Raw genomic sequence first — 25,502 nt, forward strand, 5'->3', positions numbered from 1 at the left:
AGACCGTATGAGTTGACCAGACTGGATAATTGTATTCACACCGGCTTCATTTTAAGGAAACCATGATAAACAGGAATCAATACTGGGTCCAGTCCTGTTTAACATCTTCATTACTGATCTGGATGATGGGGCAGAGTGTACCATCAACAAGTTTGCTGATGATACAAAAATGGGAGGAGTGGCTGATACGCCAGAGAGTAGTGCTGCCCTCCAGAAGGACCTTGACAGGCTGGAGAAATGGGCTGACAGGAACCTCATGATTTTCAGCAAGGGGAGGTGCAAGGTCCTGCATCTGGGGAGGAACTATGTTAGCATGCACCTCGTAGGAATGGAGTGCATATGCTGAACTAGAGTTCTAGATGGCATCTATGTACTGGCAAATATGGATCCCACTGATTTGAAGTCTGTGCTTATCTTCTCCAAAAAGGTCTTTTCATCACTTACGTGTTTATATCCTGTATATACAAGGATTCTTGTAAATGGGGTTACATCAGGCTGGTGCCTTCCCTGAGACAGGCCCAGCAGGCAGAAGGGACACTCAATAGAGGGGTTTCCCTGTCCTCTGACAGGGAAACTGTCCTCTGTCCATCCAGCTGAAAGCACTGACCTAGATGATAAGGGGCAGTGTCAACAAGTCCATGCCCGGCATGGCAGGCGTGTCCCCTCAGGGACTTCCTTGCCTTCCCAGGTGCCCGCGCACAATAGGTATGAAGCTTTGCAGGTTGATCTGAACAATACTGAGGAACATGGTACATCTGGCTTGGAGGTGACACCAAGGTCACGTTGACCTGCACCCCGCATAAAAACAGCTCCCACCAAGTAAAAAGATGGGACGTTGCTGTGGGAGACTCCCTTCTGAAGGGAACAGAAGACCCAATATGCGGACCAGACCCACTTCAGAGGGAGGTCTGCTGCCTCCCTGGGGCCCGAATTAGGGACATGAAGAGAAGGCTTCCTGCCCTGGTTCACAGAATCACAGAATCACAGAATCACAGAATTGTAGGGGTTGGAAGGGACCTCAAGAGATCACTGGGTCCAACCCCCCTGCCAAAGCAGGTTCCCTAGAACAGGTTGCCCAGGTAGGCATCCAGACATTTATTTGTAAACATTAATAAGATCCCCTCTCAGTCTTCTCTTCTCAAGGCTGAACAGACCCAGGTCTCTCAGCCTTTCCTCATAGGGAAGATGCTCCAGGCCCCGTATCATCTTTGTGGCCCTCCGCTGGACTCTTCCCAGGAGATCCCTGTCTTTTTTGTACCGGGGAGCCCAGAACTGGACACAGCACTCCAGGTGAGGCCTGACCAGGGCAGAGTAGAGGGGGAGGATCACCTTCCTTGACCTGCTGGCCATGCTCCTTTTAATGCACGCCAGGATCCCGTTGGCCTTCTTGGCTACCAGGGCACACTGCTGGCTCACGGTCAACCTGTCGTCCACCAGAACCCCCAGGTCCATCTCCGCAGAGCTCCTGTCCAGCAGGTCATCCCCCAGCCTGTACTTGATACATGCGGTTGTTCCTTCCCAGGTGCAGGACTCTACACTTGCTCTTGTTAAACCTCATTTGGTTTCTTCCTGCCCAAGTCCAAGTTCGGCCTTTGGACTATTACTTGTTATTGATTTTTCAGGTAGGCAGTGATGAAACTTCAAGATGAAGTCCGAGGGCAATCCAAAGAGACTTCAGGGCCTTGGGACAACTAGTTAAGGGGTCAGGACCATAGGTGGTGTTTTCCTCTGTCCCTCCGGTTGCGGGTGAGGAACAGGAAGAGACAGCAAATCAATATCTGGCTCCGAGCCTGGTGTCACCAGCAGAACTTTGGGTTTTTTGATCATGGGTCATTTTACAAGACACCAGGCCTGCTGGCGATGGACGGGGTTCACCTGTCTCTAAGGGGGAAAAGGATCTTTGCTCAGGAGTTAGCAGGGCTCATTGATAGGGCTTTAAGCTAGATTTGAAGGGGGAAAGGGATAAAACCAGGCTTGACAGAGACAAGCCTGGGGGTGGTATGACAGTGGTTATGGGATGGTGTGCTAGCAAGGTCCATCAGTCTGCCGCCCCTGTTGAGGTAGGGGATGGAGAGCCACACAGCAGCAAAGGCACAAGGGACATTGACGGGTTAGAAATCACAAAAGTGCCTGGTAATGGTCATGCAGGAATTAGGGCTTCTCCCCCCAAAACGGTGACGGATTCACTAGCCCAGCTGAAGTGCATCTACACCAATGCACACAGTATGGGCAACAAACAGGAGGAACTGGAAGCCATTGTGCAGCAGGAGGACTATGACATAGTTGCCATCACTGGAACATGGTGGGGTGGCACGCATGACTGGAGCGTTTCAAAGAATGGCTACAAACTCTTCAGAAGGGATAGGCTAGGAAGGAGAGGCAGTGGGGTAGCCCTGTATGTTAGGGAGTGTTTGGATTGTCTTGAGATTAATAATGGCGATGACAGGGTTAAATGCTTATGGGCAAGAATCAGGGGGAAGTCCAATGATCGAGTTAGGAAAGCTAATGCCCAAATAAAATTGAATCTCACCAGGGACGTCAAGGACAACAAGAAGGGCTTCTATAGGTACATCAATTATAAAAGGAAGACTAGGGAAACTGTGGGCCCTCTCCAGAAAGAAATGGTTGACCTAGTTACACAGGATATGGAGAAGGCCAAGGTACTCAATGACTTTTTCACCTCACTGTTCACTGGCAAGTGCTCTAGCTACATCGTCCAAGTCCCAGAAGGCAAAGGCAGGGACTGGGAGAATGAAGAAACTCCCAATGTAGGAGAGGATCAGGTTCAGAACCATCTAAGGAACCTGAAGGTGCACAAGTCCATAGGACCTGATGAGATGAATCTGAGAGTCCTGAGGGAGCTGTCTCATGAAGTTGCTAAGACACTATTATTTGAGAAGTCGTGGCAGTCTGGTGAAGTTCCCACAGACTGGAACAGGGACACCCCACCCCTCACAGTTTTAAAAGGGAAAAAAGACGCAAGGAACTACAGGCCAGTCGGTCTCATCTCTGTGCCTGGAAAGATCATGGAGCAGATCCTCCTGGAAACTATGCACATGGAAAAAAAGGTGGTGATTGGTGAAAGCCAACATGGTTTCAGTAAAGGCAAAATATGCCTGACAAATCTGGTGGCCTTCTACAATGGGATTACAGCATTGGTAGATGGGGAAGAGCAACTGACATCATCTACCTGGCCTTGTGCAAATCATTTGACACTGTTCTACACGATTTAAACAGCACTTCTTCCGAGCTCAGGATCGGTGCATCCCAAAGAGTAGGAAATCGGGGAAGGGTGGCTGGAGACCTGCGTGGATGAGCAAGGAGCTCATCAACAAGATCAAAAGGAAGAGGAAGGTCTATGAAATGTGGAAAAAGGGCCTGTCCTCTTGGGAGGAGTATAGGAGTGTTGTCAGGGCCTGCAGGGACACGACAAGGAAGGCTAAAGCCCACCTGGAGGTGAAGCTTGCAAAAGAGATAAAGGATAATAAGAAGTTTTTTTTTTTTAAGTATGTAAACAGTAAAAGAAAGACTAGAGATAATGTGGATTCCCTGCTGAACGAGGGTGGTGTCCTGGTAACGGGGGACACTGAGAAGGCGGAGATACTGAATGCCTTCTTTGCTTCGGTCTTTGCTTCAAAGAGTCCCCCCCCTCCCCAGGACTCCTGGACCCTGGAGGGAGGAGAAAGAGTCTGGGAAGTGGAGATCTCCCCCCTGGTTGACGAGGGAGTGGTTCGGGAGCATCTGAGTGAGCTCAACGCACACAAATCCATGAGCCCCGATGGGATGCATCCACGTGTCCTGAGGGAGTTAGCGGAGGTGATCGCCAAACCACTCTGTCATCTTTGAAAGGTCCTGGAGAACAGGAGAGGTGCCTGAAGACTGGAGGATAGCCAATGTCACTCCGGTCTTCAAGAAGGGCAAGAAGGAGGATCCGGGAAACTACAGGCCAGTCAGTCTCACCTCTGTCCCTGGAAAGGTGTTGGAACAGCTTGTTCTGGAGGCCATCTCCAAGCAACTGGAAGAGAAGAAGGTTATGAGGAGTAGTCAGAATGGATTCACCAAGGGGAAGTCGTGCTCGACCAACCTCGTTGCCTTCTATGATGGCATCACCAGCTCGGTAGATGGGGGGAGAGCAGTGGATGTCATCTACCTTGACTTTAGCAAGGCTTTTGATACTGTCTCCCATGACATCCTGCTAGCAAAGCTGAGAAAGTGTGGGATAGAGGAGTGGACAGTAAGGTGAGTTGAGAACTGGCTGACTGGCCGAGCTCAGAGGCTGGTGATCGGTGGCGCAGAGTCCGGCTGGAGACCTGTGACTAGCAGTGTTCCCCAGGGGTCGATGCTGGGTCCGGTCTTGTTCAACGTCTTCATCGACGACCTTGACGAGGGAATAGTGTTCACCCTCAGCAAGTACGCTGATGATACAAAGCTGGGAGGAGTGGCCGACATGCCAGAAGGCATTCAGCAAGACCTGGACAGGCTGGAGAGCTGGGCAGGAAGAAACCAAATGAGGTTTAACAAGAGCAAGTGTAGAGTCCTGCACCTGGGAAGGAACAACCGCATGTATCAAGTACAGGCTGGGGGATGACCTGCTGGGGAGGAGCTCTGCGGAGGAGGACCTGAGGGTCCTGGTGGACGACAGGTTGACCAGGAGCCAGCAGTGTGCCCTGGTGGCCAAGAAGGCCAACGGGATCCTGGCGTGCATTAAAAGGAGCATGGCCAGCAGGTCAAGGAAGGTGATCCTCCCCCTCTACTCTGCCCTGGTCAGGCCTCACCTGGAGTACTGTGTCCAGTTCTGGGCTCCCCGGTACAAAAAAGACAGGGGTCTCCTGGGAAGAGTCCAGCGGAGGGCAACAAAGATGATACGGGGCCTGGAGCATCTTCCCTATGAGGAAAGGCTGAGAGACCTGGGTCTGTTCAGCCTTGAGAAGAGAAGACTGAGAGGGGATCTTATTAATGTTTACAAATATCTTAAATGTGGGAGACAGAGGGATTTGGCCAACCTCTTTTCAGTGGTTTGTGGGGACAGGACAAGGGGCAATGGCCACAAAATGGATCACAGGAAGTTCCGCACCAACACGTGAAAGAATTTCTTCATGGTGAGGGTGACGGTGCACTGGAACAGGCTGCCCAGGGAGGTTGTGGAGTCTCCTTCTCTGGAGATATTCAAGGCCCGTCTGGATGCCTACCTGTGCAACCTGCTCTAGGGAACCTGCTTTGGCAGGGGGGTTGGACCCAGTGATCTCTTGAGGTCCCTTCCAACCCCTACAATTCTGTGCTTCTGTGATTCTGTGATATCCTTGTCTCTAAATTGGAGAGATTTGGATTTGACGGATGGACCACTCGGTGGATACAGGATTGGCAGGATGGTCTCACTCAAAGTGTTGTCAATGGTTCAATGTCCAGGTGGAGATCAGTAATGTGTGGTGTTCCTCAGGGGTCAGTATTGAGACCAGTGCTATTTAACATCTTTGTTGGTGACATAGACAGTGGGATCGAGTGCACCCTCAGGAAGTTTGCCGACAACAGCAAGCTGTGTGGTGCAGATGACATGCTGAAGGGAAGGGATGCCATCCAGAGGGACCTTGACAGGCTCAAGAGGTGGGCCCACGCGAACAACATGCGGTTCAAGAAGGGCAAGTTCAAGGTCCTGCACCTGTGTCAGGGAAAACCCAAACATGAATATAGTCTGGGTGACGAGTGAATAGAGTAGCCCTGCGGAGAAGGACTTTGGGGTAATGGTGGATGAAAAGCTCAACATGAGCTGACAATGTGCAAATGCAGCCCAGAAAATCAACTGTATCCGTGTCTGCATCAAAAGAAGCGTGGCCAGCAGGGAGGTGATTCTCCCCCTCTACTCTGCTCTCGTGAGACCCCACCTGGAGTACTGTGTTCAGATCTGGGGCCCTCAGCATAAGAAAGACATGGACCTGTTAGAGTGGGTCCAGAGGAAAGCCATGAAGATGATCAGAGGGCTGGAGCACCTCTCCTATGAAGAAAGGCTGAGAAAGCTGGGGTTATTTAGCCTAGAGAAGAGAAGGATCCAGGGAGACATAGTGGCCTTTGAGTACCTAAAGGGGGCCTACAGGAAAGATGGGGAGAGACTTTTTATCAAGGAATGTAGCGACACAACAAGGGGTAACAGCTTTAAATTAAAAGAGGGTAGGTTTAGGTTAGATATAAGGAAGAAAATCTTTACTATGAGGGTGGTGAGGCACTGGAAAAGGTTGCCCAGAGAAGTTGTGGATGTCCTCTCTCTGGAAGTGTTCAAGGCCTGGTTGGATGGGGCTTTGGGCAACCTGGTCTAGTGGGAGGTGTCCCTGCCCATGGCAGGGGGGTTGGAACTAGATGATCTTTAAGGTCCCTTCCAACCCAAACCATTCTATTAGTCTATGATTCATTCATTTTTTCTGTTTAACATATGATAAATATTATTCAGTGTTGCCTGAAATAGGCTTCCCCTGAGTTGACAATAGAGAGTCCCTAGAAACTGGTCCCTAATCTATATAGCTTGCCTACCTCCTTCTATTTCGTGCAGGTGTGCTACAGTGTTCCCCAGAGAAGTGATGTTGGTTGGACCGAGCCAAAGGAGGCTGCCTATTTGATGTCATCTCCCATGGTCGCACTGGTGGTGATGCAGTTGGTGATGACACTGTATAGTCAAAGACTGAATGAGAAAGGCGTTGTCTCTTGGGACTCGAACTATCTTCGCTCTGTGGCAATATAAAAAAGAAAAAAGAAAAACCCTCAGCTGAGTGATTTGTTTCCCATACTGAAACTCCAATATTATTTTCTTCAGCTAGCATTAGAGAAATAGACTTAACAAACTAGATCAAAACACCATAAAATTACAAAACTATAATTAGTTATAAAATCTACTGCCTTCATAATGTAAACACTTATTTGTCCGCATGAGCATTTTTACTAAAGCATATTTTAGCAGCATCAAGGTATTTTAAATACTAATGCTAAGATAACAACCTAAGTTATATCAGATAAAGGAGTAAACATTTACTTCAGAAGAAGGAGGTATGTCACATTTTGTTATAATATCCAGCACAGGCACCCCCCCCCCCCAAGAGATATAGGATATAAACACGTAAGTGATGAAAAGACCTTTTTGGAGAAGATAAGCACAGACTTCAAATCAGTGGGATCCATATTTGCCAGTACATAGATGCCATCTAGAACTCTAGTTCAGCATATGCACTCCATTCCTACGAGGTGCATGCTAACATAGTTCCTCCCCAGATGCAGGATCTTGCACTTCCCCTTGCTGAAAATCATGAGGTTCCTGTCAGCCCATTTCTCCAGCCTGTCAAGGTCCTTCTGGAGGGCAGCACTACTCTCTGGCGTATCAGCCACTCCTCCCATTTTTGTATCATCAGCAAACTTGTTGATGGTACACTCTGCCCCATCATCCAGATCAGTAATGAAGATGTTAAACAGGACTGGACCCAGTATTGATTCCTGTTTATCATGGTTTCCTTAAAATGAAGCCGGTGTGAATACAATTATCCAGTCTGGTCAACTCATACGGTCTGATAGCATAGTTGACCCTGCTTTGAGTAAGAGGTTGGACTAGAAAACTCCTGAGATCCCTTCAGACCTGAATTATCCTATGAATCTATGAAACATATATTTGCTCATCCCCCACTCACTTTTGAATTCCTTCATAAACTGCAATTTAACTTGAAAGAACAAAGAAGAAGTCAAAGACTTCTGGTGTAAAGTTTCATTAAACCACATAGACCAGTCTAGGTTGGAAAAGACCTTCAAGACCATCAAGTCCAAAGTCCATCAAGTCCACAGGACCATGTAATGGGCAATTCCTGAGGAAGGGCTCCCACTTCCATAAGATCAGCCTCCTTAAACACCAGAAAACCCCATCTATGTGAAGACATTTCAAGTGCCCCAGCCATGAGAAAGAGCTTAAATCAGAATATACATCTTAGAATCACAGAATCATAGAATATCACAGAATCACAGAATGTTAGGGATTGGAAGGGACCTTGAAAGATCATCTAGTCCAATCCCCCTGCCAGAGCAGGAACACCTAGATCATGTCACACAGGAATGCGTACAGGTGGGTTTTGAATGCCTCCAGAGAACGAGACTCCACAACCCCCCATGGCAGCCTGTTCCAGTGTTCTGTCAACTTCACTGTGAAAAAGTTTCTTCTCACATTTAAGTGGAACCTCCTATGTTCCAGCTTGCACCCATTGCCCCTTGTCTCATCATTAGATGTCACTGAGAAGAGCCTGGCTCCATCCTCCTGACACTCACCCTTTACATATTTATAAACATTAATAAGGTCACCCCTCAGTCTCCTCTTCTCCAAACTAGAGACCCAGCTCCCTCAGCCTTTCCTCATAAGGGAGATGCTCCACTCCCTTAATCATCTTTGTGGCTCTGCGCTGGACTCTCTCAAGCAGTTCCCTGTCCTTCTTGAACTGAGGGGCCCAGAACCGAATGCAATATTCCAGATGCGGTCTCTCCAGGGCAAAGTAGAGGGGGAGGAGAACCTCTCTCGACCTACTAACCACACCCCTTCTAATACACCCCAGGATGCCATTGACCTTCTTGGCCACAAGGGCACAGTGCTGGCTCATGGTCATCCCGCTGTCCACCAGGACCCCCAGGTCCCTTTCCCCTACGTTGCTCTCCAACAGGCCAGTCCCCAACTTATACTGGTGCTTGGAGTTGTTCTTGCCCAGGTGCAGGACTCTACACTTGCCCTTATTATATTTCATTAAATTTCTCCCTGCCCAACTCTCCAGCCTGTCTAGGTCTCGCTGGATGGCAGCACAGCCTTCTGGTGTGTCAGCCACTCCTCCTATCTTAGTGTCATCAGCAAACTTGCTGACAGTGCACTCTATTCCCTCACCAAGTCATTGTGGAATATATTGAATAGTACTGGTCCCAGTACCAACCTTGAGGGACTCCACTAGATACAGGCCTCCAAATAGACTCTGTCCCATTGACCACGACTCTTTTCTTCAGCCAGTTCACAGTCTACCTCACTACCCGATCATCCAGACCACACTTAGTCAGTTTAGCTGCAAGGATGCTGTGGGAGACGGTGTCAAACGATTTATATATCCTGAGCTGGAAGGGACCCACAAGGATAATCAAGTCCAACTCCTGGGTCCGCAAAGGACCACCCAAAAAATTAGACTATGTGTTTGAGAGTCAAACTCGTCCTGTCATCATCCGATTGAGCAAAGAGTTGCTTCTCATCTTTTTGTAAGTCCCCTTCAAGTACTGAAAGGTTGCAATGAGGTCCCCCCGGGGCCTTCTCTTCTGTAGGCTGAACAGCCCCAGCTCTCTCAGCCTCCTTAGGCTTCCTTCGAAGAAGGTGTAGGAGGAAGAATTGGAAGAGGCAGGCTGTTCTAGATCATGGCCATCACAAAAACAGGAGGTGGAAGAGAGAGAAATCATAAGTGAGTCAAACCACCCGATCCCTATCCCTGAGTGAGTTGCAAGATATGCCAAAGGATTTTGGCCGTCACTCACACAAGCACATTGTCACCTGGCTGCTCCAATGCTGGGATAAGGGGGCCAGAAGCCAGGAATTAGAGGGTAAGGAAGCCAAGCAGCTGGGATCCCTCTCTAGGGAAGGAGGCATTGACAAAGTGACTGGAAAAGGGGCTCAAGTCCTCAGCCTCTGGAGGCAACTCCTGTTAGATATGAAGGAAAGGCATCCCTTCAAGGAAGATATTATGTCACCCAGGCAAGTGTACCACTGTGGAGAGAGGTATCCAGTACCTGAGGGGACTAGTCACGCTGGAGGTGATTTATGATGAAATGGACAATGACCAGATGCTGTGGTTTAACCCGGCTGGCAGCTAAGCACCACACAGCCGTTCGTTCACTCTCCTCCCGCAGTGGGATGGGGGAGAGAATCGGAAAAAAGTAAAAGCTTGTGGGTTGAGATAAAGACAGTTTATTAGGACAGAAAAGAAAGAAAAAAAATAATGATAGTAGTACTACTACTAATAATGTGTACAAAACAAGTGATGCCCAATGCAATTGCTCACCACCCGCTGTCCAATGCCCAGCCTATTCCTGAGCAGCGGTCGTGTGTCGTGTTCCCCCCCCCCCTCCCCCCCAGGCCAGCCACCCCATAGTAATTGTTCAGCATGACGTCAGATGGTATGGAATACCCCTTTGGCCAGTTTGGGTCAGCTGTCCTGGGTCTGTCCCCTCCCAGCTCCTGCTGCATGCCCAGCCTGCCCGCAGTGATTGGTATGGAGGATGATGGCTGAAATAGAAATACGGGAAGGCCTGGCAGATTGATTATATTACACTCCCACAAACCCTCAGTGACAATGGCCATGTACTTACAGTGATGGAAGGAACGACATGATGGATGCAAAAATATCCCATGCCCCATGTCACCACCAGGAACACTATCCTCAGACATGAAAAGCAAGTCTTACGGTGACATGGCACCCCACAAAGAATTGAATCAGACAATGATGCTCGTTGGGATGCACATGTAGCAAAAGCTACTTGGTTAGTTAACACTAGGGGATCTGCCAGTCGAGCTGGCTCTGCCCAATCAAAACACTTATGTACTGAAGAAGGGGACAAAGTCCCTGTACTATTCGTAAAGTACTTCCTGGGATAGACAGTCTGAGTTATTCCTGCCTTGGGAAAAAGAAAACCCATCCATGGGACTGCTTTTGCTCAAGGACCTGTGTGCACTTCATGAGTAATGTGGATGGATGGGGAAATCTGATGTGTACCTCAAGGGGATTTGATTTTGGGGTGAGAGTAGCCCATGATTAGAATTCATAGAATCATAGAATATCCTGAGTTGGAAAGGACCCACAAGGATCATTGAGTCCAACTCCTGGCTCCACACAGGGACCACACAGGGACCATATGTCAAACCATATGTCTGAGAGGGTTGTCCAAACGCTTCTTAAGCTCCGACAGGCTTGCTGCCATGACCACATCTCTGGGGAGCCTCTTCCAGTGCCCAGCCACCCTCTTGGTGAAGAACCTTTTCCTGATATCCAGCCTGAACCTCCCCTGATGCAGCTTCAAGACATTTCCTCGGGTCCTATCACTGGTCACCATAGAGAAGAGATCAGCACCTAACCCTCCACTCCCCCTCATGAGGAAGCTGTAGGCTGCGATGAGGTCTCCCCTCAGCCTCCTTTTCTCTAGGCTGAACAAATCAAGTGACTTCAGCCACTTCTCATAAGTCTTGCCCTCTAGACCCTTCACCATCTTTGTTGCCCTCCTTTGGACACTCTCTAACAGTTTTATGTCTTTCTTATATTGTGGCACCCAAAACTGCACACAGTACTCATGGTGAGGCCGCACCAGCTCAGAGTAGAGCGGGACAATCACTTCCCTCAACTGTCTAGCTATACTATGCTGGATGCACCTCAGGATATGGTTGGCCCCTTTGGCTGCCAGGGCACACTGTTGACTCATATTCAACTTGCCATTGACCAAAAACCCCAGATCCCTTTCCACAAGGCTGCTTTTAAGCTTCTCGTCCCACAGTCTGTACATATATCCAGGATTTCCCCATTCCAGGTGCAGAATCCAGCACTTGCTCTTGTTAAACTTCATATTGTTGGTGATTACCCAGCCCTCCGATTTGTCAAGATCTCTCTACAAGGCCTCTCTATCCTCAAGGGAGTCAACAGCTCCTTCCAATTTAGTGCTGTCCGTAAACTTACTTGGTATACCTTCAAGTCCTGCATCCAAATCATTTATGAAAACATTAAAGGGAACTGGCCCTAAAACGGAGCCCTGCGGAACCCCACTAAGTGACTGGCCACCAGCCTGATGTAACCCCATTTACAAGAACCCTTTGGGCCCGACCTGTCAACCGACCTGTTCATCCATCTTATTATGCTTTTATCTAACTGTATTCTGGTCATTTTGTCCAGAAGGATACTGTGAGACAGTATCGAAAGCTTTACTGAAATCCAAAAACATTACATCAACTGGCTTCCCTTGGTCAACTAGATGGGTGATCTTGTTGTAAAAAAAAAATTAAGTTTGTTAAACATGGCCTTCCCCTCATGAACCCACATTGACTGTTACCAGTGACTGTGTTGTCCTTCAAGTATTTTTCAGTAACTCAACAGGCTAATCTTCATCATTTTACCAGGCACTGAAGTGAGACTGACAGGCCTGTAATTACCAGGGTCTTCTTTCTTGCCCTTCTTGAAAACTGGGACAACATTTGCCATCTTCCAGTCGACTGGGACCTCTTGAGAGTCCCAAGACCACTGAAAAATATTTGAGAGAGGTCTCGCAATGACATCAGCCAGCTGAGTACCCTGTGATGAATCCCATCGGGCCCCATAGACTTGTATGCATCTAGGTGGAGCAGCAAATCCCGCACAAGTTTGGGGCTGACTGGGAGTTTATCGTTCCCGCAGCCACGGTCCTCCAACTCGGGGCAGCTGGGGTCCCAGAGCCCATCATCGGTGTTGAAAACAGAGGCAAAGAAGACATTAAACGTCTCAGCTTTGTCTGCGTCCGTATTTGCGATGTGACCATCCTCATCAAATAACAGACCAATGTTTTCTCTGGTCCTCCTTTTGCTGTTAAAATACTTTAAAAAGCCCTTTTTATTGTCCCCCCGCAGTACAGGATGGCTTCAACTCTAATTGAGCTTTGGCAGCACAAATTTTCTCCCTTCAATGGTGAACAGTATCTCTGTACTCCTCCCATGTCGTCCGAGTTGTATTTGTTTTTTCATACAACAAATTAAATGTTCAACTGTCCGTTTCCATAGACCAGCAATATTCATCCTTTCCTTTTGTGGTGGTTTTACCCTGCTGGGCATCTAAACTCCACCACAACTGCTCTCTCATTCCAAAATGGTGATACTCCAAAATCTCTGCCTTCTGGCCAGTCCATGATCTCTTCCAGGATTCCTGAGCATTAAATGAAAAAATGCATTAAACATCTCTGCTTTGTCTATGTCCCTGTTTGTTAGGTGACCATCCTCATCAAGTATCAGACCAATGTTTTCTCTGGTCCTCCTTTTCCCATTAACATTCTTTAAAAAGCCTTTCTTATTGTCCCCTACAGTGCTGGTCAGCTTCAACTCTGAGCCTTGGCCTCACAAATTTTCTCCCGACAAAGGCGAGCAGCATCCCTGTAGTCCTCCCATGTCGCCTGATCTTGCTTCCAGCGACCATACACTGTCTTTTTCTGCCTAAGCTCTTGAAGAAGATCACTGCTTAGCCAGGCCGGCCTTCTGCCCCTACTGCTTGACTTCCGACATTTTGGAATTGCCTGTTCCTGTACTCCTAGGAGGTGGTACTTAAAAGCCAACCAGCACTAATGGACCCCAATGTCTTTAAAAGCAGTTTTCCAGGGGACCTCACTAACTAGTTTCCTAAGCAGTCAGAAGTCTGCTCTCCCCGAATCCAGGGTTGAAGTTTTGGTGGCAGTTTTCCTCCTATTGCCAAAGATTTTAAACTTGACTACATCTTTTTACATGTTAGACAATCTTCCCAAAGACGAATCACTAGGAAACTAGACAAGAATGATTTGTAGCCTGCCTCAGAACACTCAGGCTAGGGACAAGTAACTTTTTATATCAAGATAACAGGAGACAACACAAAAACATACACAAGAAAAAAAATCAGAAAGAAGATTTGAATGTAGGAAGGATACAGAGGGTTCAGAGAATTTGGCAGATCAATAAAATACAGCAAAGGGATAAAGTACTTACTGCTCTACCTACACTTCATATCTGCCTTTGGCTAGACATCTCTTAATTTAGTGTCCAAGAAAGGCGCCAGAGTTAAAATGAACATGCTTTATACAGGGCAGGAGGTGTTAGTCTTGGGGAAATGGTTATTTTATCTTTTTCATTTGGAGAACATCACTTCAAAGACAGCAGAAATGTAAATTACTATGTGGTTAGCCTTCATCACGATTCAAAATTACTAATTATTATCAAGTCTGGAATAGCTATGCTAAGAACTAATTGCCTTTTATGTTAAGCAATGGTATCAACATTCCAATTCGTTTGCCACTAGAAAGGAAAAAAAAAAAAAGATAAAATCCTTGTCTGAACTACATATAATTATGTTTTTAAAATGGACTTTTATATGTTTTTCTGCACTGAAAATAAAGAAGTCGAGGGCTGAACTTCAGGTTATTTTATAAGTTGTCATAAAACCACCCCAAAAAAACTGGTGGCTTTATTTAGTTTTAACTATAAATAAATAAACAGATTCCCATGTGATGGCTACAGTAAGGTTATAAAAGCATGCTATGAAAATGTAATAGGTGAAAATAACAAGGTTTTAGTAGTGGGGGGCTACAGGGGTAGCCTCTGTGAGAAGAGGTAAGGGGCTGCACTGTGCCAGATACAGACGGTTCCATCCAGCTTGGCAGTAACCTCACCACTGGCCAAAGCTGAGACAATCAACAAAGCTGATGGCTCCTCTGTGAAGTGACAGCCATTCAACTGGCTTCAGATATTGCTGAACGAGAAAAGTGGCCAGTTCTCTATCTCTATACTGATTCATGGATGGTGGCAAATGCCCTGTGGGGGTGGTTACAGCAATGGAAGCAGAACAACTGGCAGCGCAGAGGTAAACCAATCTTGGATGCCACATTGTGGCAAGATATTGCTGCCCGGGTAGAAAACCTGGCTGTAGAAGTACGTTACATGGATGCTCATGTACCAAAGAGCTGGGCCACTGAAGAACATCAAAACAACCAGCAGGTGGATCAGGCTGCTAAGATTGAAGTGGCTCAGGTGGACCTGGACTGGCAACATAAGGGTGAATTATTCATAGCTTGATGGGCCCATGACACCTCGGGCCATCAAGGCAGAGATGCAACATACAGATGGGCTCGTGATCGAGGGGTGGACCTGACCATGGACACTATAGCACAGTTTATTCATGACTGCGAAAGATGTGCTGCAGTCAAGCAAGCGAAATGGTCAAAGCCTCTTTGGTATGGAGGACGATGGCTGAAATATAAATATGGGGAGGCCTGGCAGATTGATTATATTACACACCCACAAACCCGCAATGGCAAGAGGCTTGTAAGTGGTACTTAGAATGGTGGAAGCAACCACTGGATGGATGGAAACATATCTCATGCCCCATAACACCACCCAGAACACTATAGAATGCTGTAGAAGGGGATAAAGTCCCTGCAGTGCATGTAAAAAACATGCTGGGGAAGACTCTTCCCACCATGGGAACAGAAGGAGGAAGAGGCTGATGTCATAAACACAGCAGGAACCACTGATCGCTATCCTTGTGTGAGCTGCAAGATATGAAAAAAGATTTCAGATGTCGTCTAGGAGAGCACATTGTTACCTGGATGCTCCAGTGCTGGGATAAGGGGGTCAGAAGCCAGGAATTAGAGGGCAGGGAAGCCAAGCAGCTGGGATCATTCTCTAGGGAAGGAGGCATTGACAAAGTGACTGGAAAAGGGGCTCAAGTCCTCAGCCTCTGGAGGCAACTCCTGTCAGGCCTGAAGGAAAGGTATCCCTTCAAAGAAGATGCTGTATGTCATGTGTATGTAGTGCATATAAAGAACTTAGTGGGGAAGACAGTCTGGGCTGTTCCTGCCTCAGGCAAAGGCAAAGCCATCCATGGGAGTGCTTTTCCACAGGGACCTGAGTGCACTTGGTGGGTAATGTGGAAGGATGGGGAAGCGTACCTCAAGGGGATTTAATGTTGAGTGAAAATAGCCCATGATTTGACTTGTATGATGTTAGTTGCTATGTAATACTGCATGTCATAGAATCATAGAATGGACTGGGTTGGAAGGGACCTCAAGGATCATTTAGTTCCAACCCCCCGCCATAGGCAAGGATGCCACCCACTAGATCAGGTTGCTCAGGACCTCATCTAACCTGGTCTTGAACACCTCCAGGCAGGGGGCATCCACAACCTCTCTGGGCAACCTGTTTCAGTGCCTCACCACCCTCTGAGTAAAGAATTTCCTTCTAACCTCTAATCTAAATCTCCCCTCTTTTAGTTTAAAGCCATTCCCCCTTGTCCTATCATTATCCACCTGAGCAAAGAGTCACTCTCCAGCCTAAGACACCCTCAATTACTGAAAGGCTGCAATGAGGTCACCCCGGAGCCTTCTCTTCTGTAGGATGAACAGCCCCAGCTCTCTCAGCCTTTCTTCATAGGAGAGGTACTCTAGCCCCTTGATCATCTTCATGGTCATCCTCTGGACCCATTCTTCTTGTGCTGGGGGCTCCAAAATGTACTGGATGCAGTACTCCAAGTGGGGCCTCACCAGGGCAGAGTAGAGGGGGACAATCACCTCCCTCCAGCTGCTGGTCACACCTCTGTTGATGCAGCCCAGGATGCAGTTGGCCTTCTGGGCTGCAAGCGTGCACTGCTGACTCATGTCAAGCTTTTCATCCATCAGAACCCCCAAGCCCTTCTCTGCAGGGCTGCTCTCTGAGTTCTTCTCCCAGTCTGCACATGTCTGGGATTGTCCTCGCCCAGGTGCAGCACCCTTCATTTAGACTTGAATCTCATTAGGTACACGTGGGCCTAATTCTCAAGCTTGTCCAGGTCCCTTTGGATGGCATCCCTTCCTTCTGTTGTATCAACCACACCACTCAGCTTGGTGTCATCTGCAAACTTGCTGAGGGTGCACTCGATCCCATCGTCTATGTCATTGATTAAGGTGTTAAACAGTACCAGTCCAGGGACAGATCCCTGAGGGACACCACTTGTCACCGGCCTCCACCTGGACATAGAGCCATTGACCATCACTCTCTGGATGCGGCCTTCAAGCCGATACCTTATCCACTGAATAGTCTACCATATCTCTCTAATTTGGAGACCAGGATGTCATGTGGGACTGTGTCAAAGGCCTTGCAGAAGTCCAGGTAGATGACATCAGTCGGTCTTCCCTTGTCAGCTGATGCAGTCACTCCATCATAGAAAGCCACCAGATTGGTCAGGCATGATTTACCCTTGGTGAAGCCATTCTAGCTGTCTCGGATCACCTCTTTGTCTTGCATGTGCCTTGACATTGCTTCCAGGAGGATCTTTTCCATGATCTTGCCATGCACAGAGGTGAGGCTCACTGGTCTGTAGTTCCCCGGGTCCTCCTTTCTACCCTTTTTAAAAAGGGGAGTGATGTTTCCCTTTTTCCAGTCACCAGGGACTTCGCCTGACTGCCAGGACTTTTCAAATATGATGAGTCTTTGCAACTACATCAGCCAATTCCCTCAGGACCCTGGGATGCATGTCATTGGGCCCCACAGACTTGTTTATGTTTATTTTCAACAGGTGGTCTCAAAACTGCTCTTTGTTTACAGTGGGTGGGACTTTGCTCCCCCAGCCTCCATCTATGGGTTCAGGAAAATGAAAGACTTGGGAAGCCTGACAGTGAAGACGGAATCAAAGGAGTTGTTGAGTACCTCAGCCTTCTCCACGTCTGTTGTTACCAGTTCTCCCTTCTCATCCATCAGAGGGGGTACACTCTCCTTGGCCTTTCCTTTCTGAGCAACGTATCTATAGAATCCCTTCCTGTTATTCTTTGCATCCTTTGCCAAGCTCAGTTCCATCTGTGCCTTGGCTTTCCTGATCCCATCCCAGCACATCTGGACTGCATCCCTGTACTCTTCTCAGGCCACTTGTCCCTGCTTCCACTGCCTGTGCATTTCCTTCTTGCACCTCAATTTGATCAGCAGGCCCTTGCTCAGCCATCCTGGTTGTCTGCCCTCCCTGCCACTTTTTTATGCAGGGGGATGGAGAGTTCTTGCGCTCTAAGGAAAACATCCTTAAAGAGTCTCCAGCTCTGCTCAGCTCCTTTGTCCCTAAGGACAGTGTCATCACTACGATGGTTGCTGTATGCCATATTGTCTTACAATAAGAGTCACCCAGATAATGATGAATAAATTTTGATGGAAGAGAGCAAAATGCAGTGGTGATAGAACCAGACAAGTGCAGTGGTGATGGAATCAGAACTGGTTTCAGCAAGCAACAATCCAACACCACACACCATCTCTCCTGCCCCGACAGACTGTTATGTTCCCAAAGTCATGGATTAAATGACCTCAACAGTGAGCCAATAACTGATGCTGTTTGCATCTGTGTGAGAGCAGATTTAAGCAAGGGAATAAAAATACTGCACAAGAGCAGCTGGGAGAGTGAGAAACAGCCCTGCAGACACCAAGTGAAGAAGGGGGGGGAGGAGGTGCTCCAGGTGCCAGAGCAGAAGTTCCCCTGCGGCCTGTGGAGAGGACCACAGTGAAGAAGGTTGTCCCCCTGCAGAGGGTGGATGGGGAGAAGGTGTATTTCTTTTGTTTTATTTGTTTCTCACTTCTCTAGCTTGTTAGTAATAGGTAATAAATTGCATTAATCTCCCTATGCTATGTCTAGTTTGCCTGTGATAATAACTGGTGAGTGATCTCCCTGTCCTTATCTCAACCCTTTATCTTCATCATATTTTCTCCCCCTTTCCCTTTGAGGAGGGGGAGTGAGAGAGTGGCTGTGGTGGAGCTCAGCTGAGTAAAACCACCAAACCTCCCAGCAAGGAGGCTGGAGGTGTGCAAGATGCTGTTGGGGGACAGAAACAGGACAGATGACCCAAACTGGCCTAAGCGATATTCCATACCATATGAAGCCATACTGAACAATAAAACTGGGGTGGGGGAGCCACTAGTCAGGGTCTGGCTGGGCTTTGGTCAGCAGGTGGTGAGCAATTGCATTGTGCATCACTTGCTTTGTATATTATATTATTATTATCCCTTCCTTTTCTGTTCTATTAATCTGTCTTTATAGTCAACCCATGAGCTTTTTTTTTTTTTTTTCCCAGATTCTTTCCCCCATCCCAGCAGAGATAACGTCAGGGTCAGAGAAGGAGGGGGAGAAAGTGCTCCAGATGTCAGAGATGCCCCTGCAGCCCATGGAAGAGACCATTCCAGAGCAGATATTCACACTGCAGCCTGTGGAGGACCCCATGCTAGAGCAGACGGATATTTCCTGAATTAATTGCAGACTGTGGAGAACCCACTCTGGATCAAAACTTTTACTGAAGTACTGCAAACCAGGACCAGGTCTCGGGATACCTAACACTATTGTTTGGCCTAAAAATCCCCCAGCTTTTTTTCCTCAAAAAAAGGAGGATGACACATATATTAACATGTAATGGAGTCTCAAACAAGGGGATGTCACTCAGCATGACTTTTCTGTGCACAGACCACCCTAATGTTAAAGGACAATATAAATACAATACAGCTCAGAGGAAACAGTCTAGGAGGTTTCTGGAGAGCGTGGAAGTTCACTAACTGACGCAGCTGGTTAGTGAGCCTAGAAGGGGAGGTGCCCCGCTAGACCTTCTGTTCACAAACAGAGAAGGACTGGTGGTAGATGTGGTGGTCAGGAGCTGTCTTGGGCAGAGTGACCACGAAAAGGTAGAGTTCTCTATTCTTGGCGAAGTCAGGAGGGGGATCAGTAAAACTGCTGTCTTGGACTTCCGGAGGGCTGACTTTGAGCTGTTCAGGACACTGGTTGGCAGAGTCCCCTGGGAGGAGGTTCTGAAGGGCAGAGGAGTCCAGGAAGGCTGGGCACTCTTCAAGAAGGAAATCTTAAATGCTCAGGAGCGGTCTGTCCCCACGTGCCCAAAGACGAGCCGGCGCGGAAGAAGACCGGCCTGGCTGAACAGAGAGCTGTGGCTAGAGCTTAGGAAAAAAAAGAGGGTTTATGATCTTTGGAAAAGAGGGTGGGCCAATCAGGAGGACTATAAGGCTGTTGTGAGGCTGTGCAGGGACAAAATTAGAAAGGCCAAAGCTCATCTGGAGCTCAATCTGGCTACTGCCGTTAAAGATAACAGAAAATGTTTTCATAAATACATCAACACAAAAAGGAGGACTAAGGAGAATCTCCATCCTTTACTGGATGCAGGGGAAACTTAGTGACAAGAGATGAGGAAAAGGCTGAGGTACTCAATGCCTTCTTTGCCTCAGTCTTTAGCGGCAAGACCAGTTGTTCTCTGGATACCCGGTACCCTGAGCTGGTGAAAGAGGATGGGGAGCAGAATGTGGCCCTCATAATCCACGAGGAAATGGTTGGCGACCTGCTACAGCACTTAGATGTACACAAGTCGATGGGGCCGGATGGGATCCCCCGAGGGTGCTGAGAGAACTGGTGGAAGAGCTGGCCAAGCCGCTTTCCATCATTTATCAGCAGTCCTGGCTATCAGGGGAGGTCCCAGATGACTGGAGGCTAGCAAATGTGACACCCATCTACAAGAAGGGCCTGAGGGTAGACCCAGGAAACTATAGGCCTGTTAGTTTGACTTCAGTGCCAGGGAAGCTCATGGAGCAGATTATCTTGAGTGTCATCACGCGGCACTTGCAGGACAACCAGGCCATCGGGCCCAGTCAGCATGGACTTATGAAAGGCAGGTCCTGTTTGATGAACCTGATCTCCTTCTATGACAAAGTGACGCGCTTAGTGGATGAGGGAAAGGCTGTGGATGTGGTCTACCGTGATTTCAGTAAGGCTTTTGACACCATTTCCCACAGCATTCTCCTCAAGAAACTGGCTGCTCATGGCTTGGACTGGCATACGCTTCGTTGGGTTAAAAACTGGCTGGATAGCCGGGCCCAAAGAGTTGTGGTGAATGGAGTCAAATCCAGTTGGAGGCCGGTTACTAGTGGAGTCCCCCAGGGCTCAGTGCTGGGGCCGGTCTTCTTTAATATCTTTATCGATGATCTGGATGAGGGGATTGAGTGCACCCTCAGTAAGTTTGCAGACGACACCAAGTTAGGTGCGTGTGTCGATCTGTTCGAGGGTAGGAAGGCTCTGCAAGAGGATCTGGATAGGCTGGACCGATGGGCTGAGGCCAACTGTATGAAGTTCAACAAGGCCAAGTGCCGGGTCCTGCACCTGGGGCGCAGCAACCCCAAGCAGCGCTACAGGCTGGGAGATGAGTGGTTAGAAAGCTGCCTGGCAGAGAAGGACCTGGGAGTATTGGTTGATAGTCGGCTGACTATGAGCCAGCAGTGTGCTCAGGTGGCCAAGAAGGCCAACAGCATCCTGGCTTGTATAAGAAGCAGCGTGGCCAGCAGGGCTAGGGAGTTGATTGTCCCCCTGTACTCGGCTCTGGTGAGGCCGCACCTCGAGTCCTGTGTTCAGTTTTGGGCCCCTCACTACAAGAAGGACATGGAGGTGCTTGAGAGAGTCCAGAGAAGGGCAAAAAAGCTGGTGAGGGGTCTGGAGAACAAGTCTTACGAGGAGCGGCTGAGGGAGCTGGGGTTGTTCAGCCTGGAGAAGAGGAGGCTCAGGGGCAACCTTTTCGCTCTCTATAGGTACCTTAAAGGAGGCTGTAGCGAGGTGGGGGTTGGTCTATTCTCCCACGTGCCCGGTGACAGGACGAGGGGGAATGGGCTCAAGTTGCGCCAGGGGAGGTTTAGGTTGGATATTAGGAAGACAGGGTTTTTAGGCATTGGAATGTGCTGCCCAGGGAAGTGGTTGAGTCACCATCCCTGGAGGTCTTTAGAAGATGTTTAGATGTAGAGCTTAGTGATATGGTTTAGTGGAGGGCTTGTTAGTGTTAGGTCAGAGGTTGGACTAAGTGATCTTGGAGGTCTCTTCCAACCTAGATGATTCTGTGATTCTGTGAAGTAGCCACTGCATCCAAGAGCTCCAGGACCTGGGGATTCCTCTTGCCATGATGCTGGAGCCTAGCCAGGAGACCTGGGGGTCTCCATCCCATGCTGATGGATGCAGCTACTGTTTTCATGTTTGCAATTTCAAGCAGTAGCAAGGCTGAGTGGGCAACCCAGAGACACCCACACATACATACACACAGGGCACCAACACAGCTGGCTACCCAGACTGCCACAGACTAGGCACTGCCTTTAACAGCACCTACATATAACACTACCAGGACTCACGTAAAACATAAGTATAGGCTGCCAAGTCCCCTTCCTCTTTGGCTGCTAGGGATTAAAGTTCACTATGGAGAGCACACACACCCTCACTCTCTAGATTCACAAGCACACACACTTGCAAATTTCTCACTGATCAATGTCCAGCCCGTCCCTGAGCAGCAGTCACCCCCCACCCCAGCCAGCCACCCCATATTAATTGTCTCACCTGACGTCATATGGTACAAAATATCCCTTTGGCCAGATTAGGTCAGCTATCCTGGTTGTGTCCCCTCCCAGCCCCTCGTGCACCCCCATCACGAGAGAGAATACCTAGGTGTTGTGGTTTAACCCCAGTAGGTAGCCAAGCACACCCCAGCTGCTCTCTCACCCCTCCTCCTCAACATAACAGGGGGAGAAAAAACAATGAAAAAAAGCTCATGGGATGAGATAAAGACAGGGAGATCACTCACTAATTACCATCAAGGGGAAAACAGACTCAGCTTGGGGAAGATTAATTTAATTTATTGCCAATTAATAACAGAATAGTCATCCATGGAGGGTGGGGTGCAGCTCCTGCCAGATCACCTGGTCCACTGTGGGTTCCTCTCCACAGGCTGCATTTCAAGCATAGAGCCTGCTTCTGTGGGGGCTGGAACAGGCTCTACCTAACATGGGGCAGCTCCTGGACTTTTCTCACAGAGGCCACCTTTGTAGCTCCCCCTCCCGTGTAGTGGGTTTACATAGCAAAGTTTTGGTAGTGTGGGGCTGCAGGAGTGGCCTCTGTGAGAAGAATCCAGAAGCTGCCCCATGTTAGATAAAGGCCAGTTTCATCCGGCTCCAAAAGGGACTTGCCGCTGCCCAGAGTCGAGCTACTAAGCGATGTTGTTTGTGCCTCTGTGAGAGCATACTTAAGAAAGGGGAAAAAAATGCTGTGCAACAGCAGCTGGGAGAGTGAGAGGAGTGAGAAACAGCCCTGCAGACACCAAGGTCAGTGAAGAAGGAGAGGGAGGAGGTGCTCCAGGCGCAGGAGCTGAAGTCCCCCTGCAGCCTGTGGAGAGGACTATGGTGGAGCAGGTTGTCCCCCTGCAGCCCATGGTGTACCACAGTGGAGCAGGTTTCCACACTGCAGCCTGTGAAGGAGACCACGGTGAAGCAGGTGGGTCTGACCTGAAGGAGGCTGCAGCCTGTGGAGAACCCCTGCTGGATCCAACTCCAGGCTGGACCCATAGCCTGTGGAGAGGAGGCCACACAGGAGCAGGTGACCTGACAGGAGCTGCTGCCCGTGGGGGATCCAGGTTGGAGCAGTGTGCTCCTGATGGATGGACCCTGTGGTACTGATCCATATCTGGAGCAGTTCTTGAAGAGCTGCTGCCTGTGGGAAGATAACAACAGATCTGACCAGAGTGTGTTAAAACAAAATTGTAATAAGCATTATAAGCATTGGACTAGTTTAATAGTTGCTAATCACAATGCTGATTTTTTGATCTCAGGTCTGCTGTGCCTGTTTTCCAAACTGAGTTATATAGCACATTACTTACTGTATGTGTTCCCCGTTGTGCTGCTTATCCTTTCCGGTTTAGGGTTATTATTTTGCTGTACTGTGTAATGCTGGCTTATGATATGATAAAATTGCTGGTCATGAGATTAATCTGGTACTCATACTCAGCATTGCCGTCAACTCCATACTTTGGAAACCATATCTCAGGAACTATTAACAATTACACCTTTTACCCTTTTTCTTCAGGGAGCCAATCTATGGAGGGGACAGGGGAAGATATTTTTTCCCACTTGTTCGCTCTCCTTTTCTCCTTCACTCCCATCTTCTTCTCCAGGCTAGTTACGATAGCTCTTCAAAACTTTGAATATCCTTGGGATACTCAGACCAGCATGTTCTTGTTGTTATGTCTCCTGAATGCGCTTCAGGTTTTGTTTAAGGTTAAACAACTACTTAAGAATGCCTTCCAGAGATCTGTCCTGAGGCAGAATAATTATGAGTGGCAGGGAGTGTGGGAGGATATGGGCAGGCTTCTAGAGCAGTGGGCACCCCCAGTGCTTTGGAAGTTCACCCCTGAACAACTGCAAAATCCTAAGAAACTGGTAGAATGCTTGAAAAAGGTGTGTCATCACCCTGGCAATGACAAAGAGACACAAATCAGTGCAACGTACTGGGGCTTGGCCTATGCTTACCGAGCTGCAATCGACGCCACTCCAACCCCAGTGACAGGCCATGTGGCCACTCCAAGCCCTATGACGGGCCCCAAGGCTGAGCCAGGGAAACAGACTACCAGTGTCAGTTGCACCCGTATCCCAGATGAAACAGTGGATGAGAAAGTCAGGTCGTTTAGAAAGCAGAGGAACTCCTACTGACACTAGGGATGAAGAAGATGAGGCAGGCTACTCCAAAGTGGCTGGGCCATCAGAGGAACAGGAAGATGAAGATGATGCTCATAAGAGCATCAATGACTACCCGATGCCTATCCCAGCGTGAGCTATGAGATATGTGAAAATATTTTGGTCATTGTCCAGGTGAGCACCTTGCCACCTGGCTCCTCTGGTGCTGGGACAGCGGAGCCAATAATCTGGAATTAGAGGGTAGGGAAGCCAGGGAGCTGAGATCCTTTGCTAGGGACGCAGGCATTGACAAAGGAATTGGAAAAGGAGCACAAGTGTTCACCCTCTGGAGGGTGAGGGACAGAGGATCTGATCAGAGCTAGCAACTCTTTAAGGATAATTTCCTTAGAGTGCAAGAGCTCTCTATTCCCATATGCAATAAATCAAGCAAGGAATGTAGGAAACCGGCATGGTTGAATAAAGATCTGCTTGTCAAACTTAGGCAAAAGAAGGAAATGCACAGATGGTGGAAACAGGGCCACGTGCCGTGGGAAGAGTACAGAAACACTGTCCAGATGTGCAGGGATGGGATCAGGAAAGCCAAGTCATTGACAGAACTAAACTTGGCAAGGAATGCAAAGAAGAACAAGAAGGGGTTCTTCAGGTACGTTGGCCGCAAAAGAAAGACTAGGGAGAGTATAGTGCCTCTGACAAATGAAGACAGAGAACTGGTAACAACAGACGTGGAGAAGGCTGAGGTACTTAATTTCTTTGCCTCGGTATTCACTAGTGGTCAGGCTTCTCACATCTCTTGAGTCCCCAAACCTCTAAGTGGGGGCTTGGGGAGCAGAGTGTGGTGGTTTTACTTGGGTGGGCGGCCGAGCTCCACCACAACCACTCTCTCACTCCCCCTCCTCAAAGAGGAACGGGAGAAAATACGATGCAAAGGGCTCAAGGGTTGAGATAAGGACAGGGAGATCACACTATTTATCGTGACGGGCAAAACAAACTCAGCGTAGGGAGATAGTAAAATTTATTGCCTATTACTAACAAGCTAGAGAAGTGAGAAACAAAGGAAAGAAACCAAAAGCACCTTCCCCCCATCCACCCTCTTCCACCTCCTCCCCCCCGAGCGGCGCAGGTGAATGGGGGTTACAGAATCACAGAATCGTCTAGGTTGGAAGAGACCTCCAAGATCATCTAGTCCAACCTCTGTCCTAACACTAACAAGACCTCCACTAAACCATATCACTAAGGACTACATCTAAACGTCTTTTAAAGACCTCCAGGGATGGCGACT

General features: G+C 48.5%; 1 protein-coding gene across 1 annotated transcript in view; it reads right to left on the bottom strand.

The window, feature by feature from the left end:
* LOC121062956 overlaps positions 1–25,502 on the bottom strand; it is a 179,373-nt gene that overhangs the window by 45,043 nt on the left and 108,828 nt on the right. Inside the window, exon 4 of the mRNA XM_040543260.1 lies at positions 6,520–6,713. Within this exon, the coding sequence (XP_040399194.1) occupies positions 6,520–6,713 (194 nt within the window). The remainder of the gene's footprint in view (positions 1–6,519; positions 6,714–25,502) is intronic.

Source organism: Cygnus olor (genome assembly GCF_009769625.2).
Source record: "Cygnus olor isolate bCygOlo1 chromosome W unlocalized genomic scaffold, bCygOlo1.pri.v2 SUPER_W4, whole genome shotgun sequence".
NCBI lineage: Eukaryota > Metazoa > Chordata > Aves > Anseriformes > Anatidae > Cygnus > Cygnus olor.